The sequence below is a fragment of the Alosa sapidissima genome, chromosome 15 (genome assembly GCF_018492685.1).
Source record: "Alosa sapidissima isolate fAloSap1 chromosome 15, fAloSap1.pri, whole genome shotgun sequence".
NCBI lineage: Eukaryota > Metazoa > Chordata > Actinopteri > Clupeiformes > Clupeidae > Alosa > Alosa sapidissima.
The window spans coordinates 19,287,075-19,300,451 of NC_055971.1; the positions used below are offsets into that span (position 1 = coordinate 19,287,075).

The following is a 13,377-nucleotide window of genomic DNA, read 5'->3' on the forward strand; positions in this document are numbered from 1 at the left end:
ACCCTTTTGTTGTCTGGACCGACCATAAGAACTTGGAATATATCCAACAGGCTAAACGGTTAAACCCCCGGCAGGCACGATGGGCCCTCTTTTTCAACCGCTTCAGTTTCACAATTTCCTACCGGCCAGGTTCCAAGAACATCAAACCTGATGCACTGTCTCGCCTATTCCAGCCAGCCAACCAAGACAGCCCCCCGGAGACAATCATTCCAAGATCCCAACTTGTTGCACCTGTCCGCTGGGAAATTACCTCTGTTGTCCAGCAAGCCTTAAACAACGATCCTGGCCCTCACACTCCCCCTGCAGGCCTCCTGTTTGTTCCTCTCGCTGCACGTGGGCAAGTCCTTCAATGGGGCCATGCCTCCCGTCTCACCGCCCATCCTGGATCCTCTAGGACACTTGAGTTCATTCAACGTCGCTTCTGGTGGCCGAATATGAAAAAAGACGTACAGACCTATGTGGCCAGCTGCCCAAACTGTGTCCAGGGAAAGGATCCACGTCAGAGACCCCAGGGTCTTCTTCACCCACTGTGCATTCCTCGTAGACCTTGGTCACACATCTCTCTAGACTTCATCACTGGCCTACCAGCCTCAGAAGGTAACACCACTATTTTGGTCATAATTGATAGATTTTCTAAGGCATGTCGTTTCTTGCCCTTGCCAAAATTGCCTTCGGCCAGTGAAACTGCTAGACTTGTGTGTGACCATGTTTTTCGAGTTTTTGGTCTCCCCCAGGATGTTGTCTCTGATCGCGGACCCCAGTTTACCTCCTGCTTCTGGCGAGCCTTCTGCAAACTCCTGGGGGCTACTGTGAGCCTGTCCTCTGGCTTCCACCCCCAATCTAATGGGCAGACCGAAAGGCTGAACCAGGACCTGGAAGCAACCCTGAGATGTGTAGTATCTGCCAATCCATCCTCCTGGTGTTCCCAGCTTCCTTGGGCAGAATATGCTCACAACACCTTGAAGTGCTCTGCCATTGGTATGTCACCTTTTGAATGTCAATTCGGCTACCAACCGTCTTTGTTTCCCGAGCAGGAGGTGGATGCAGGGGTGCCGTCAGCCCAGCAGTTTGTGCGACGATGCCGGCGCACCTGGAGAATGGCCAGACGGGCTCTACTGAAAGCTTCCCAGCAATACCAGCAGCAGTCCAATCGGCACCGGAGGTTGGTCACCTTCAGGCCTGGCCAAAGGGTCTGGCTCTCCACTCGAGACCTTCCGCTGAGGGTGGAGAATCGCAAACTTGCACCCCGCTTCATCGGCCCTTTCAAGGTGGTTCGCCGGGTCAATCCCGTAGCCTACACCCTCCTCCTTCCCCGCTCCATGAAGGTCCACCCGACCTTCCACGTCTCCCGTCTCCGTCCGGTGGTCACTTCGCCGCTGCTTCCTGCCCCCAGGCCGCCGCCTCCTCCCCGGCTCGTCGACGGCCAGACCACCTACACTGTCAACCGGCTCCTTGATTCCCGCCGTGTCAGGGGGGGTCTTCAATACCTCATAGACTGGGAGGGGTACGGTCCGGAGGAGCGGTCCTGGGTGCCGTCCAGGGACGTACTTGACCGCGCTTTGGTGAGGGACTTTCATTGTCTGCACCCCGACCGCCCTGGGATCGTCAGGAGACGATCTTAGGCGGGGGGGTACTGTGAAGTCCTACAGACTTTTGTGCCTGCCATGTAGTTACCTGCCCACAAGATGTCGCCATTCTGCCTTTGTGGGTTTTTGTTTACTTGCTCCCCTTTCTTTGGTTAATGGAAACCCTTCTGTGATTGGAGGATTGGATAATTGGGGTTGATGTACCAGCCTATTTAAGATCCTGGGTTTTCTTAGTCTTTGCTGAGTTTTCCTGAGAGACACAGTGTGAGTACCCGTTCTTTGTCTGTGCTACTAATTCTTGAGCTTTTGATTTTGACTTCTGCCTGCATTTTTGAGAATTTGAAAAGCCTATTTTTTGTGCTGAAATACCTTTTGTTGGAACTTTGATTTTTGACTGAAGACTTTTGTTGTCATTGGACTGCTGGCTGTGAACTTTTGTTTTCGGGACGCTGGGAGCTTCCACTGACCTGAACTGAACGGAAGAACTGCATTTGTTGTATCCTGTGTTTTTTGAAAGTAAAGACTTATCACCACTCATTGCTTCTCTGCATGTCTGTCCAAGATCCACCACCCCACAAAGTTCGTGACAAGGACACCACCGTGCCTTGACAACGCAAACAACGTCATGCTCTCGACATCCTTCCTCTCTTTCCCAGCCACTACTAAATCACAATGGAGGGCCATCACTTTTCTAGTACCTCATTGTGGTATAAGGACTTCCCTTACCGCTTTATTATCTGAGTGTGTTGGATATTCACCACAGCGTTTAGCTTGTTGTGCTTCCAGCATAGTGATTTCTCATCAGCACTAAGAGCTAATCAGGTTCACGATGGTATATATCATCCAGGTAATTTAGCTAAGTCGCAAGAGGGACTTTCTAAGCTCCAGCCTCCATCCATCCTGGTTGGATATGGTGCATTTAAACACAGCATATTCAGACACACTAAGTAAGAATGCTGTATGCATACTGCATACACGTAGAAACATATTCGCCCACATACATGTGAATACACACACACAGATGCACACACGGACACACACACACACTCACACATGGACACACACACACATACCTGGACGCATACACACACACACATATGCATACATACATACACACACACACATACACACACACACACACACACACACACACACACGCAGACACACACACAGGCACCAGAGAGAGTAGCTGGGGTGTGGAGTGGTTCCAGCTCCTGCATCCTGAGTGTTGGCTGCAGTCCCTGTCCTGCTGCATGACTCCCAAGCGCTCGCAGTATCACAGCATATCGCCAGCATGCCTCCCTCTCAACACACACGCAATGGGCAAATCCGGCCCCATCTCCAGCAACACAACAACAACAACAACAACAACAACAGCAACAAATGCATGCCTGAGTAACCTTCCCTCGGCCGCCCAAACGTCACATGCAAATACTTCACATAAACCACATGTGTGAACACAATGGAAGCCCTATGCACACAGATCCAGCACTGTACAAACATCAAAGATGTCAGGGCGGCCATCTTAATGAGGGCAGGAAAACAAACTACACAGCAGTGGAGATAAGGAGAGTTGTGATATATACATTTACAGATTGTGTGTTTATGTTGGGCATTTCCTGTTTGTAGGGCGCTCCAAAGCATGCGCAGACTATACGACATTATGCAAGATTCTTTACAGTAACCCTGCAATTATGGACTGCCAACCCGTATGTTGCTGCTTGAAAACATGAGGATTTGAGAAGGAAATGTCCTATGCTTGTGAATGCTGAACTGATCTTCAACAAATCAGCTGCTATGGGATTGACAGGGCAGTAGAGGTCACTGTAGTGGACTGTCAGACAGGTCAGCAAGAAGTCATCCACAGTGAGCACAATAATTGGTACTCTATTTGCCATCAGCGGACCTAAATGTGGACTTCCAAGCACTGTATTGTCCAGCTATATCTGACCCTACCCCCCAATAAACACCCTGTCATCAGCGGAGTATTGATTGGTACGCCTAGCCCCAGAATCACGCCACGGACAGCAGACCATCAGCATGTGACCCCTGGATGCAGCAGTAAGCTGCGCTAAGCCCGGCTACACTACGCTAAGCTTCGCAAAGGTCCACACAGTCCTCGTTCACTTTCAGTGGGAAAAAACATGTTATGAAACACCTGAAAAACAAAAACAAAAAAATCTGACTGATGCTTGTCTCATCCTCGTATCAAATTTCACCAGTGGAATCACACAGTGATAATCATAATGAACTAAGACCCGAATATTTCCCACAAAACTATAAAGTAACAGTAAGCAGGAAGGTAGCGGTTTTAGTCTCTGAGAGGATGCTTTAGCAAAAGTGAGACGCAGCCCCTATATGAATTTTCCCATTGGCTCAAACAGGTGGTAAACCAAGGAGTGTGTGTGTGTGTGTGTGTGTGTGTGTGGGGGGGGGGGGTTACCTCACCTGTCCATGTCTACAATACCCATTGTTTACAACTGTGCTTGGGTAGAGAGATAGAGAGGACATGTGAAAGAGAGCTGAGTCATTGACAATTTTATCCCTCTCCTTAACCACCCACCTCTTGGGACTAATATAAACATTGCGAAAACAGTCAGAGAAAAGAGGGAGTGTGAGATAGTTCACCAGGCTGCCAAACAAGAGGACTTTAGGCCACCTCACCTGTTTATTTACCTCTATAAAGGAACCTGGTGCTGTACACATATGGTTTTGATATAGGCAGTTATTTTTGTAAGTGCCATGTAGGATGTTTGGCCATAAATCTCATTAGGTGTGCATAAAATAGTCTGTTTGTGCATGCAGCACACACACACACACACACACACACACACACACACACACACACACACACACACACACACACACACACACATATAAACAACCACTGAGAGGTACCTGATAAATCTTACAGAACCCTGCTCAGCTCTAGGGTGGAATGAAACCTGAGACATTGCGGTAAAAGATAGAAGGCGATAGAGAGAGTGAGTGAGAGAGACAGAGGACAGAGAGATAGAGGGATAGAGAGAGAAAGAGGGAGAAGAGAGAGTAACAGAGACAGATGCAAAGGGATAAAAACAAACTTGAGAAGTGAAAAGAGCATTATAAAGAAAACATGAACGAGAAGGGGATGAGAAAAGAACGGATAAAGCGAGACAGAGGAGAAGAGGAGATGAGAGGAGAGGAGATGAGATGAGAAGAGAAGAGAAGAGAGGAGAGGAGATGAGATGAGATGAGAGAAGAGGAGATGAGAAGAGAAGAGAGGAGAGGAGATGAGAAGAGAAGAGAGGAGAGGAGAGGAGATGAGAAGAGAGGAGAGGAGAGGAGAGGAGATGAGAAGAGAAGAGAGGAGAGGAGAGGAGATGAGAAGAGAAGAGAAGAGAGAAGAGGAGATGAGAAGAGAAGAGAGGAGAGGAGAGGAGATGAGAAGAGAAGAGAGGAGAGGAGAGGAGATGAGAAGAGAGGAGAGGAGAGGAGAGAAGAGGAGATGAGAAGAGAAGAGAGGAGAGAAGAGGAGAGAAGAGGAGAGAAGAGAGGAGAGGAGAGAAGAGGAGATGAGAAGAGAAGAGAGGAGAGGAGAGGAGATGAGAGGAGTGAAGAGATGAGAGGAGAAAAGAGAAGAAGAGAGGAGATGAGATGAGAGGAGAGGAGAGGAGAGGAGAGAAGAGAAAAGAAGAGAAGTGAAGAGAAGAGAAGAAAAGAGAAGAGAAGAGAAGAGAAGAGAAGAGAAGAGGAGAGAAGAGAAGAGAAGAGAAGAGAAGAGGAGAGCACAGCGGAGAGGAGAGGTGGGGTAGCAAACAACATTTTGCTGCTGCTGCTGCTGCTGTTGATGCCACTGCTTTTCCCCCCTCCCTGCAGTACGCTGTAATTCGCCACTAAAAATATCCGACAGGAGGAGGAGGAGGTGCACAAACAAACGCATACGGTGAGGGGAGAGATAGGGAGCAAGCGAGAGAGGGAGAGAGAGATGGAGAAAGAAAAGAAGATATTGAGAGAGGGAGCGTGTGAGAGGGAGAAAGAGAGAGAGAGACAGGGAGAGAGAGAGAGAGAGAGAGAGAGAGAGATGAAGAGAGAGCACTGCAGTCATCCAGAGGGTCTGTGCTTGACGGCCGGCCCCCACGTGACCGAGAGCACTGGGGGCGTGAAGGCTCACGGGGGACCGGCAGACGTGCCAGGGGTGAGACGTGTCAGGAGTCAAGACACCAGGGCCACGCGATACACCAGCGCCACTACTGTAACGCGGCTCCGAGAGGGAGTTCACACACACACACACACACACACACAAGCACACACGCACGCGCGCACACACACATCACATGTTTCACCTTACTTCGCCTCTCTCCCTGTTCATCCTGCTCCCTACATACATACACACACACTCACATCCTGTACATGCACAGAGACACACAGACACACACACACACCTTGCAGGCACACACACACCTTGCAGGCAGACTCACCAGGCGAGCTTGAAGCCTCTCATTAGTGCGGTGCGGGTGCGGAGGCCATGGCGTGTGGGGAGCACGGCGCAGTACAGCGCTCGGTCCGAGGCATGCTGTCGCAGCGCGAGACGACGAGGAAGAGGAGGAAGAAGAAGAAGAGGAGGTGGAGGAGAGGAGGGAGCCCGGCCGCCTCGGCTGGCCCATGCGGAGGTCCTCGCGGCTGGGACCGACCGACGGATGCTGCTGCTGCTGCTGCTGTCGGGGTGGCGGAGGCGGACGCGGAGGTGGCGGAGTTGGAGGCGCTAGGATGCTCCAGAGCTCCAGCCTACTGCGGAGGAAGCCGCCTGCTCAGCCATCCAGCCTGTGTGCTCCCTGACTCCCGCGCTCGCTCCCTCGCACTGCTAGTCCCACTGGCCCAGCCAGGCATCTGGCTTAACGTGCACCGCGTGTGTGTGTGTGTGTGTGTGTGTGTGTGTGTGTGCGCGCCTGTGTGTATGTGTGTGTGTGTGTAACAGGAGATAGATCCTCATGCGCCAGAGATGCTCCCTCGGTCCTTCTTACGTGAACCCAAACAGACACACACACACACACACACACACACACACACACAGACAGTGAGCTTCAGTTTATTTGCCTCTTTCTGCCTTCCTCTGTCCGTGCCTCTGCCAGTCTCTCTCTCTCTCTCTCTGTCTCTCTGGCAGTTGTGCTTTTGTCGTCCCGTTCACGCTCTTGCACTCCTCCTCCGCTGGATTGTTTTCTCTTCTCTCTGTCTCTATCTCTGCTGCTCTATCGCTCTCATTCTCTCACATACACTCACATGCACACACTCTCACTCTCACTGTTCTTGCTGCAGAGGAAAAACGGCACTTGCTGAGCCCTGGGCTCCACTGAGCATGCTCCAACCCTCTCAATCCCTCCCTCCCTCCCTTCCCCTCTCTCTCTCTCTCTCTCTCTCGTCCTATCTCTCCCTCCCTCCCTCCCTCTCTCCCTCTCTCTCTGCTGCTGTGAGGGACGGACTGTGTGCTCGGCAGAGTGCCTGCTGCTCCCTGTCGCGAACAGCACAGCTCCAGTGAGCACAGGAAAAAAAGGGGGACAGAGCTGCCAGCTTTGCCCAGGTGAGGGTACCTCTCGCTGGGAGAGCTGGGTGGGAGAGGGGCCCAGATGGAGGCTGGATCTGGATGTGTATGTGTGTGTGTTAGAAGGGGGATGGAAGTTGGGGGGTGGGGTGGGTTGGGGGGGGGGGGGGATTACGAGAGACCTGTTGCCACACCCCTCATGTCAGACTCAATCAGTAATCAGTGTCAGCAGCTGGGGCTTCTAATCTTCTAATGCAGGACACACACACACACACACACACACACACACACACACACACACACACACACACACACACACACACACACACACACACACACACGCACACATAAAGCTGACAGAGAAAAAAACAATAAAAAAATCCCACCACAGAAAATGAGTTGGTGGGAGACACTGCCGGTGTAAGTGACTGTGTGTGTGTATGAGTGAGAGTTCATAAACTTGTGAGAGAGAGTGTGTCTGTGTATGTGTATGTGAGTGTGTGTGTGTGTGTGTGTGTGTGTGTGTGCATGCACTTGTTCATGCATGCACTTGTGGACTTGACAGTTTGCGTGCGTGCATGTGTGTGTGCGTGTAAGTATGTGTATCTGAGAGTGTGACAGCCTTTCACATGACCTAATGATTAAGCGGATAAACCTCATTATTCGTTTTAAGTTGGGGCCATTTTATCCTAATGCATTCTTTCAATCAAGATGCTGACATGTTCAACCTTAAGTAGCTTAATTTCACTGCAGCAAGTTATTTCTTAAAGCCAGTAAGATGCCCGCAGGAGGTTAGAGATGGGTTAGAGACAGGGGCGGACCTGGACACTTTGAGGCCCAAGGCCAAGATCCTGAGGCCCCTCCGAGCCCCCCCCCCCCCCCACACACACACCACAACCCTAAAACTAAAACACACTTTTTTTCTGTAATAATGGGACGCTGAGGCATACTCAAATACAACAAATATTTATTGCCATAGATGACAATCAAAAAACATTAGTAAAAACCTTTGAAAGTATTACAATTATGAATGGTGTGTGTGTCTGTGTGTGTGTGTGTGTGAGAGAGAGAGAGAGAGAGAGAAGGCTAGGGGTTTGGGGTCTCTGTGTGTGAATATACTCTATGTAGCTATGTATGAGAGTCTATGAAAGCTATGTGAAGAAGAGAGGGAGAGAGTGAGAGTGAGTGTGTGCGTGCGAACTAAGTGAGGTGTTTGATCTTCCAAAAAGCCGACATCCAAAACAATAAACAGCGTCTGCACTGACCGAATAAACTAACCATTTTCTGTTTATTTTTTCTTCATTTTTCATGGTCATGTAATAATGTTCAACCGTGAATCTTCTGGGTGGTTTATCTGCATTTTTGGGGAATTCAAAGTTCTTAATTTGCACAGGGCCTTTTTTAACGATTTCAAGTCGCTCTGCATCTCTTACGGTGTCTGTCCATAACGCAGGGTAGTCACTGATAACTGTAGTGCTAGGTATCGTGTTAGGGCTACTCACGTAGGCCTACTGGTTTCGTTTGCACCCAAAGCTTCTGCTACTGAAATGGTGTCCGTAGCAGCACCAACAGCACCAGTGCGGACTTCGGCAGTGACAGTGATCTTGTCCCTCACGACTGTTTCACTTAGATCAACATCATAATCATCATCATCAGTAGAAGAATATGTAGTGCAAGAGCTATCCAAATTACTTTCTTCCGTGGAAGAATTCTTCGACTGGAAGAAGTTGGTTAATTTAGGCAATTTCTTTCTAAATTCTTCCTCCTCCCTTTTTCTTTTTCTTTTATCACTTCCACTCTGGAAACGTTTCATGGCTGCTGTCAATCGCTCAACTATACACCTCACCAAGACCTTGTTCAGATAGCTAGTTGCTGCTATGGTGACAGGAAGCAGACCTGCAGTCATTTGATTTTATGATGAGTTTATGAGCAATCATGACGCAAAATATTTTTTCAATCTTTATTATGGATTAGAATATATTGTTGGGATGCGGTGATCATTTATTAAAAAAAAAAAAAAAAACGAAATACGATAGGGGGCGACAAAGCCCCCTGGTGGCCGAGGCCCCAGGCAATTGCCTGACCATGCCTAATGGCAGGTCCGCCCCTGGTTAGAGATAAGTGTTTGAGTGTGTGTGTGTGTGTGTGTGTCTGTGTGTGTGTGTGTGTGTGTGTGTGTGTGTGTGTGTGACAGAGAGAAAGAGAGTGGGAGGGAAAATGAAGGATAAGGAGTAGACCCACACACATTTAACCTCCATTGACCTCAAATGGATTGTGAATGGCAGCACCCCACAGCCTATTACGGTGGCTAGAGCCCCATGCTTCACACACATAGTCAACTGTAGTCCATATTAGCTTATGGTGTAGCTGATTTATTTAAGGACAGGGACAGCAGAGCAGAGGCTAAGACGTAGAGTTCATTTCAGGTGGATGTTCATGTAATGTCTACATGTCTGTACATGTATGAATAATTGTTTACTGTGTGAACTCAGTGTGAGAACATTGTGTTGAGTTATTGATGCAGAAGGGTTTCAAAAAGAACTTTAGTGCTTTGGGATATTACACACAGACACACAGACACACAATCACACGAACAGCATTAACCAACACACAGCCGCACACACACAGAGTGAGATACACACACACACATACACACAGCCACAAACACACACACACACACACACACACACACACATACAAAGTGAGACACAGAGACACACACATATGCTCCCACACCCACTCTCTCACATTCCGTATGTCATGTCCCATATGCCCTGTGATGGGGGTTCTTTTGTTACAGCCTTGCCTGGAGCAGTGGCATATTTCAACACCCTCTGGGAAGAATAGGACCCTGCTCATTCCAGAAATATCCTCCTTCCTCCTCCACTCCGCTCCGAGGTGAGTGTCCAGGGAGCGGTGAGAATAGATCCGGCCTTCTCCCAACGCACTGCGAGGCCGTGGGACGGACACAGCGTCACACAGACACCTGGGCTGAGCCAGGTGAGGACTGTGTACCACCCCCCCCCCCCCCCCAACCTTGCGTAAGAGAACACACTGTCTTATGAAACAAATGCTTTTTTGCTGCAAACTGCACATTTGCTGCAAATGCTGCCTCTAATATCTCTCTGCACCTCTAGTCAGTGTACACTATGCTCCATGGAAGTATTCTTTAATCAAATGACTTTCAACTGCTTTGAAGAACAACTAAAGAGCTACAGCATGTTGGGAAAAGCTTGGATGGGCTGGGTTCCTCTTGTACCGTGTGTGTGGGTTTACACAGAGCAAGGCTGCCAACTCTAGAACCAAAAACTGGCTCCTCACAAATGAAGACACAATGCAGATGGGGCCCGTGCACCTCGTGCTCATTCTGCAGCCTTGCTGTGCTGTGAGCTCAGGGATGCTGAGGAGCAGGGTGCTGGGCTGGGCTGGGCTGGGTTGTCTGTGTGGTTTGTGGTGCTGAGAGGACAGCTCCCTCCAACAGCAGCAGCAGCACACCCAGCAAACACATACCTTTAGGGAACGTTCCCTAAAGGTTCTCTGAAGGTAATACCTTTAGGGAACCTTCCCTGAACGTTCCCTTTTTGCTGGGCAGCTTCTGCCTCTCTCTCTGTCACTCTTTGTCTCTGTGTTCTGTCCATCCCAGCTGGCCTGCCCCAGACGTGGCGTGTCGTGACCGCCTGAAAGCCCTCCGGCTCCCATTCAAAAATGCAGTGCTCTGTCTTTACGCACGACTAGCCTGAGGCTGCATCGATCCCTGTCTCCTATAACACGTTTGTGACCAAATTAGAGCGGACCACCCTTCCTCTTCCATACGAATAAAGACACAAACAAATGGACAGACTTGAAGACACTTAACAATACTTTTCAAGAAAGGAAAGCTAGCCCTGTCATAGTAAACGCCACTACAATGACTATAGATTACATTAAAATATATACACTATACACTATACACTTAATTAAAGAAAAATGTATAGTAAATGTATAATAAATATAAACTGAATAAGCAAAAGTGCAGGACAGTTTATATTAAATTCCATTTAGTTTTAATATATGTATTGTATGTGTATTGTATATGTCTACATATTACAGGCTGTAAATCCTGATGCTGAGGGGATGAGCCTGACCTGATTGTGATGAAGTCTGAAACATGTCTATCTTAAATGGATGCTGGGGGCACTAATAAAGCCACGCCCCGTTTCATGGACTGGAGCAGATTATTTTTAGAGGCACATAGTTTGATCTCGGCCAACCAATGAGAGGTAGGCATAAGCAATCAGGTGACTGTGTGTAGATATCGCACTGGTTCAGCGTCAGAGTGGGGATATGTGGCCACAGTCAGTAATCCCACCCTACTGCTGTGGAGAGACAACTCTACCCTGGTCACTGTCTGCACAACCACACACACACACACACAACACACACACACACACACACACACACACACACACACACACACACACACACACACACACACACACACACACACACACACTCATATACACACATACATATACAGTACACATACATGCATATACATACACAAACACACACATGCAGACATGTACAATTTAACAAACACACACGAGACAGCATTTACAAAGACACTGTCTGACACACACACAGGACAGCATTTCCATAGACACTGCCTCACACAGACGCGCACTTGCACATAGCAGACGCATACATGCGTGTGGACATACAAGCACAAACAAACACACTAATCCGTAAAGAAAATCCCCTCGCGGGACAAAACTGGCAAGACCCGCGCTAGAACAGTCCGGGGACTTTCGCCTTGCAGTGGCAGGGCAAAACAAAAGAGGATAAAAGGACAGGAAAAGTCGGGGCTCGGCATAAGAGCACCGTCAGGGAAAATGAATTCAGACTGAGAGTCATTAATTCACAGCCATTTTTGTCCGTCTTTAGCCCTGACCCAGAATCAGTGGGTCGTTGAGGCCAGCTTTTCATACTGAGAACCTTGACAAAGGCTGACAGGCCGAAACGTTGGAATTAAAATAAAAGGAATAAGAGATAGAGTGTGCGGCGACCAAGTTTTTCTTAGTTTATTTTCCCTTGCCAGCACCTCGGAGGGTGTGCATTCTTTTCGTTATTTATACACAGGTTTTCATACTGAACACGAGCATCATGTGTTAGGTACACCAGAGCCTGTGTCCATCGTCTCATTCTCTGACATTTACACACTCTGACATCCCATTAACTGCAGCTGGGTGCTCAAACAAAGTGACATTTAACAGTAACCCAGATAAGTGTCAGGCTTCACCTTTGATGAAAGGTAACCTGCGGCCACCAAAATATCCATCCCTTTCTCTCTCTCTCTCTCTCTCTCCCTTGCTCTCTCTTCCTCTTCTTCAATTGTTATCAGTTTCTCTTTCTCCTCTTTGGTCATTAACCTGCTTCCACCAACAATCTCTCTCTCTCTCTCTCTCTCTCTCTCTCTCTTCTTCAATTACTACCAGTCGCTCTCTCTTCTCTTTGGTCACGTGTCCATGAATAAAAGAACAAAGTAAAGCATGTGTTCACATTACATTAGGGGTTCTCATTAAAAACTCACAGTATTTCCTGTTTCACAGCAAGCTTAAGCACAAAAATAGACAGGATGTTTCACACCAAATCCCCAACAGGCTGTAACGATACGATTAGGGAGGGAAGACATGGGCTGAGGGGAGAGGCTTTTTTTCTGGAGAGATTTGAGAAATTGAGTCAAGATTTGTTACCACTAGGCTGGGCCATTTCCTTTTATTGCTGCTCATTGCTGTTGATAGCGACCTTTCCTTAGATTAACAGCAGAATAACAGGTTGAATGGACAACAGAATTGCTTCGCCAAATTTGCTGTGAAGACCGAAGGCCTCATCAGTGTCTTTGGTTAAGTGGAGATAAAATGTACATTTTCCATGCGGGCCTAATCCTGTTTAGCCATACCATTTCCCCACCTTTAGTTCCGAATCTTAACCCTACTTCTGAGGATCTGATGAAGAGCTATGTCTTCAGCAACATGTTAAGAGGTTTTACCCTCATTTACAGTATAGATGTCACTCATAGAGAAATAACACTTAAACCAGGCTTGCAGCAGTAATACAGTTCACACAGGGATTAGCTAGATTTGGGAGATTTCAAATATCATGACTGATCATATCTACTGTGTGTGTGTTAAAGTGTGTGTGTGTGTGTGTGTGTGTGTGTGTGTGTGTGTGTGTGTGTGCGTGTGTGTGTGCAGTGGCAGACTAATGCCAGGTGTATGTGCATCTTGTTGAGGC

At 48.3% G+C, this 13,377-nt stretch overlaps 1 protein-coding gene across 13 annotated transcripts in view; it reads right to left on the minus strand.

The window, feature by feature from the left end:
• The window catches only part of gramd1bb (GRAM domain containing 1Bb), a 133,303-nt gene that overhangs the window by 51,472 nt on the left and 68,454 nt on the right, over positions 1-13,377 (minus strand). The window contains exon 1 of one of the 13 annotated variants that reach the window (XM_042062916.1): positions 6,047-6,846. The exons of the other annotated variants lie outside the window; for them this stretch is intronic. Within the exon in view, the coding sequence (XP_041918850.1) occupies positions 6,047-6,069 (23 nt within the window). The 5' untranslated portion in view covers positions 6,070-6,846. Of the gene's footprint in view, positions 1-6,046; positions 6,847-13,377 lie in introns of those variants that run through there. 13 annotated transcript variants of the gene reach the window in all.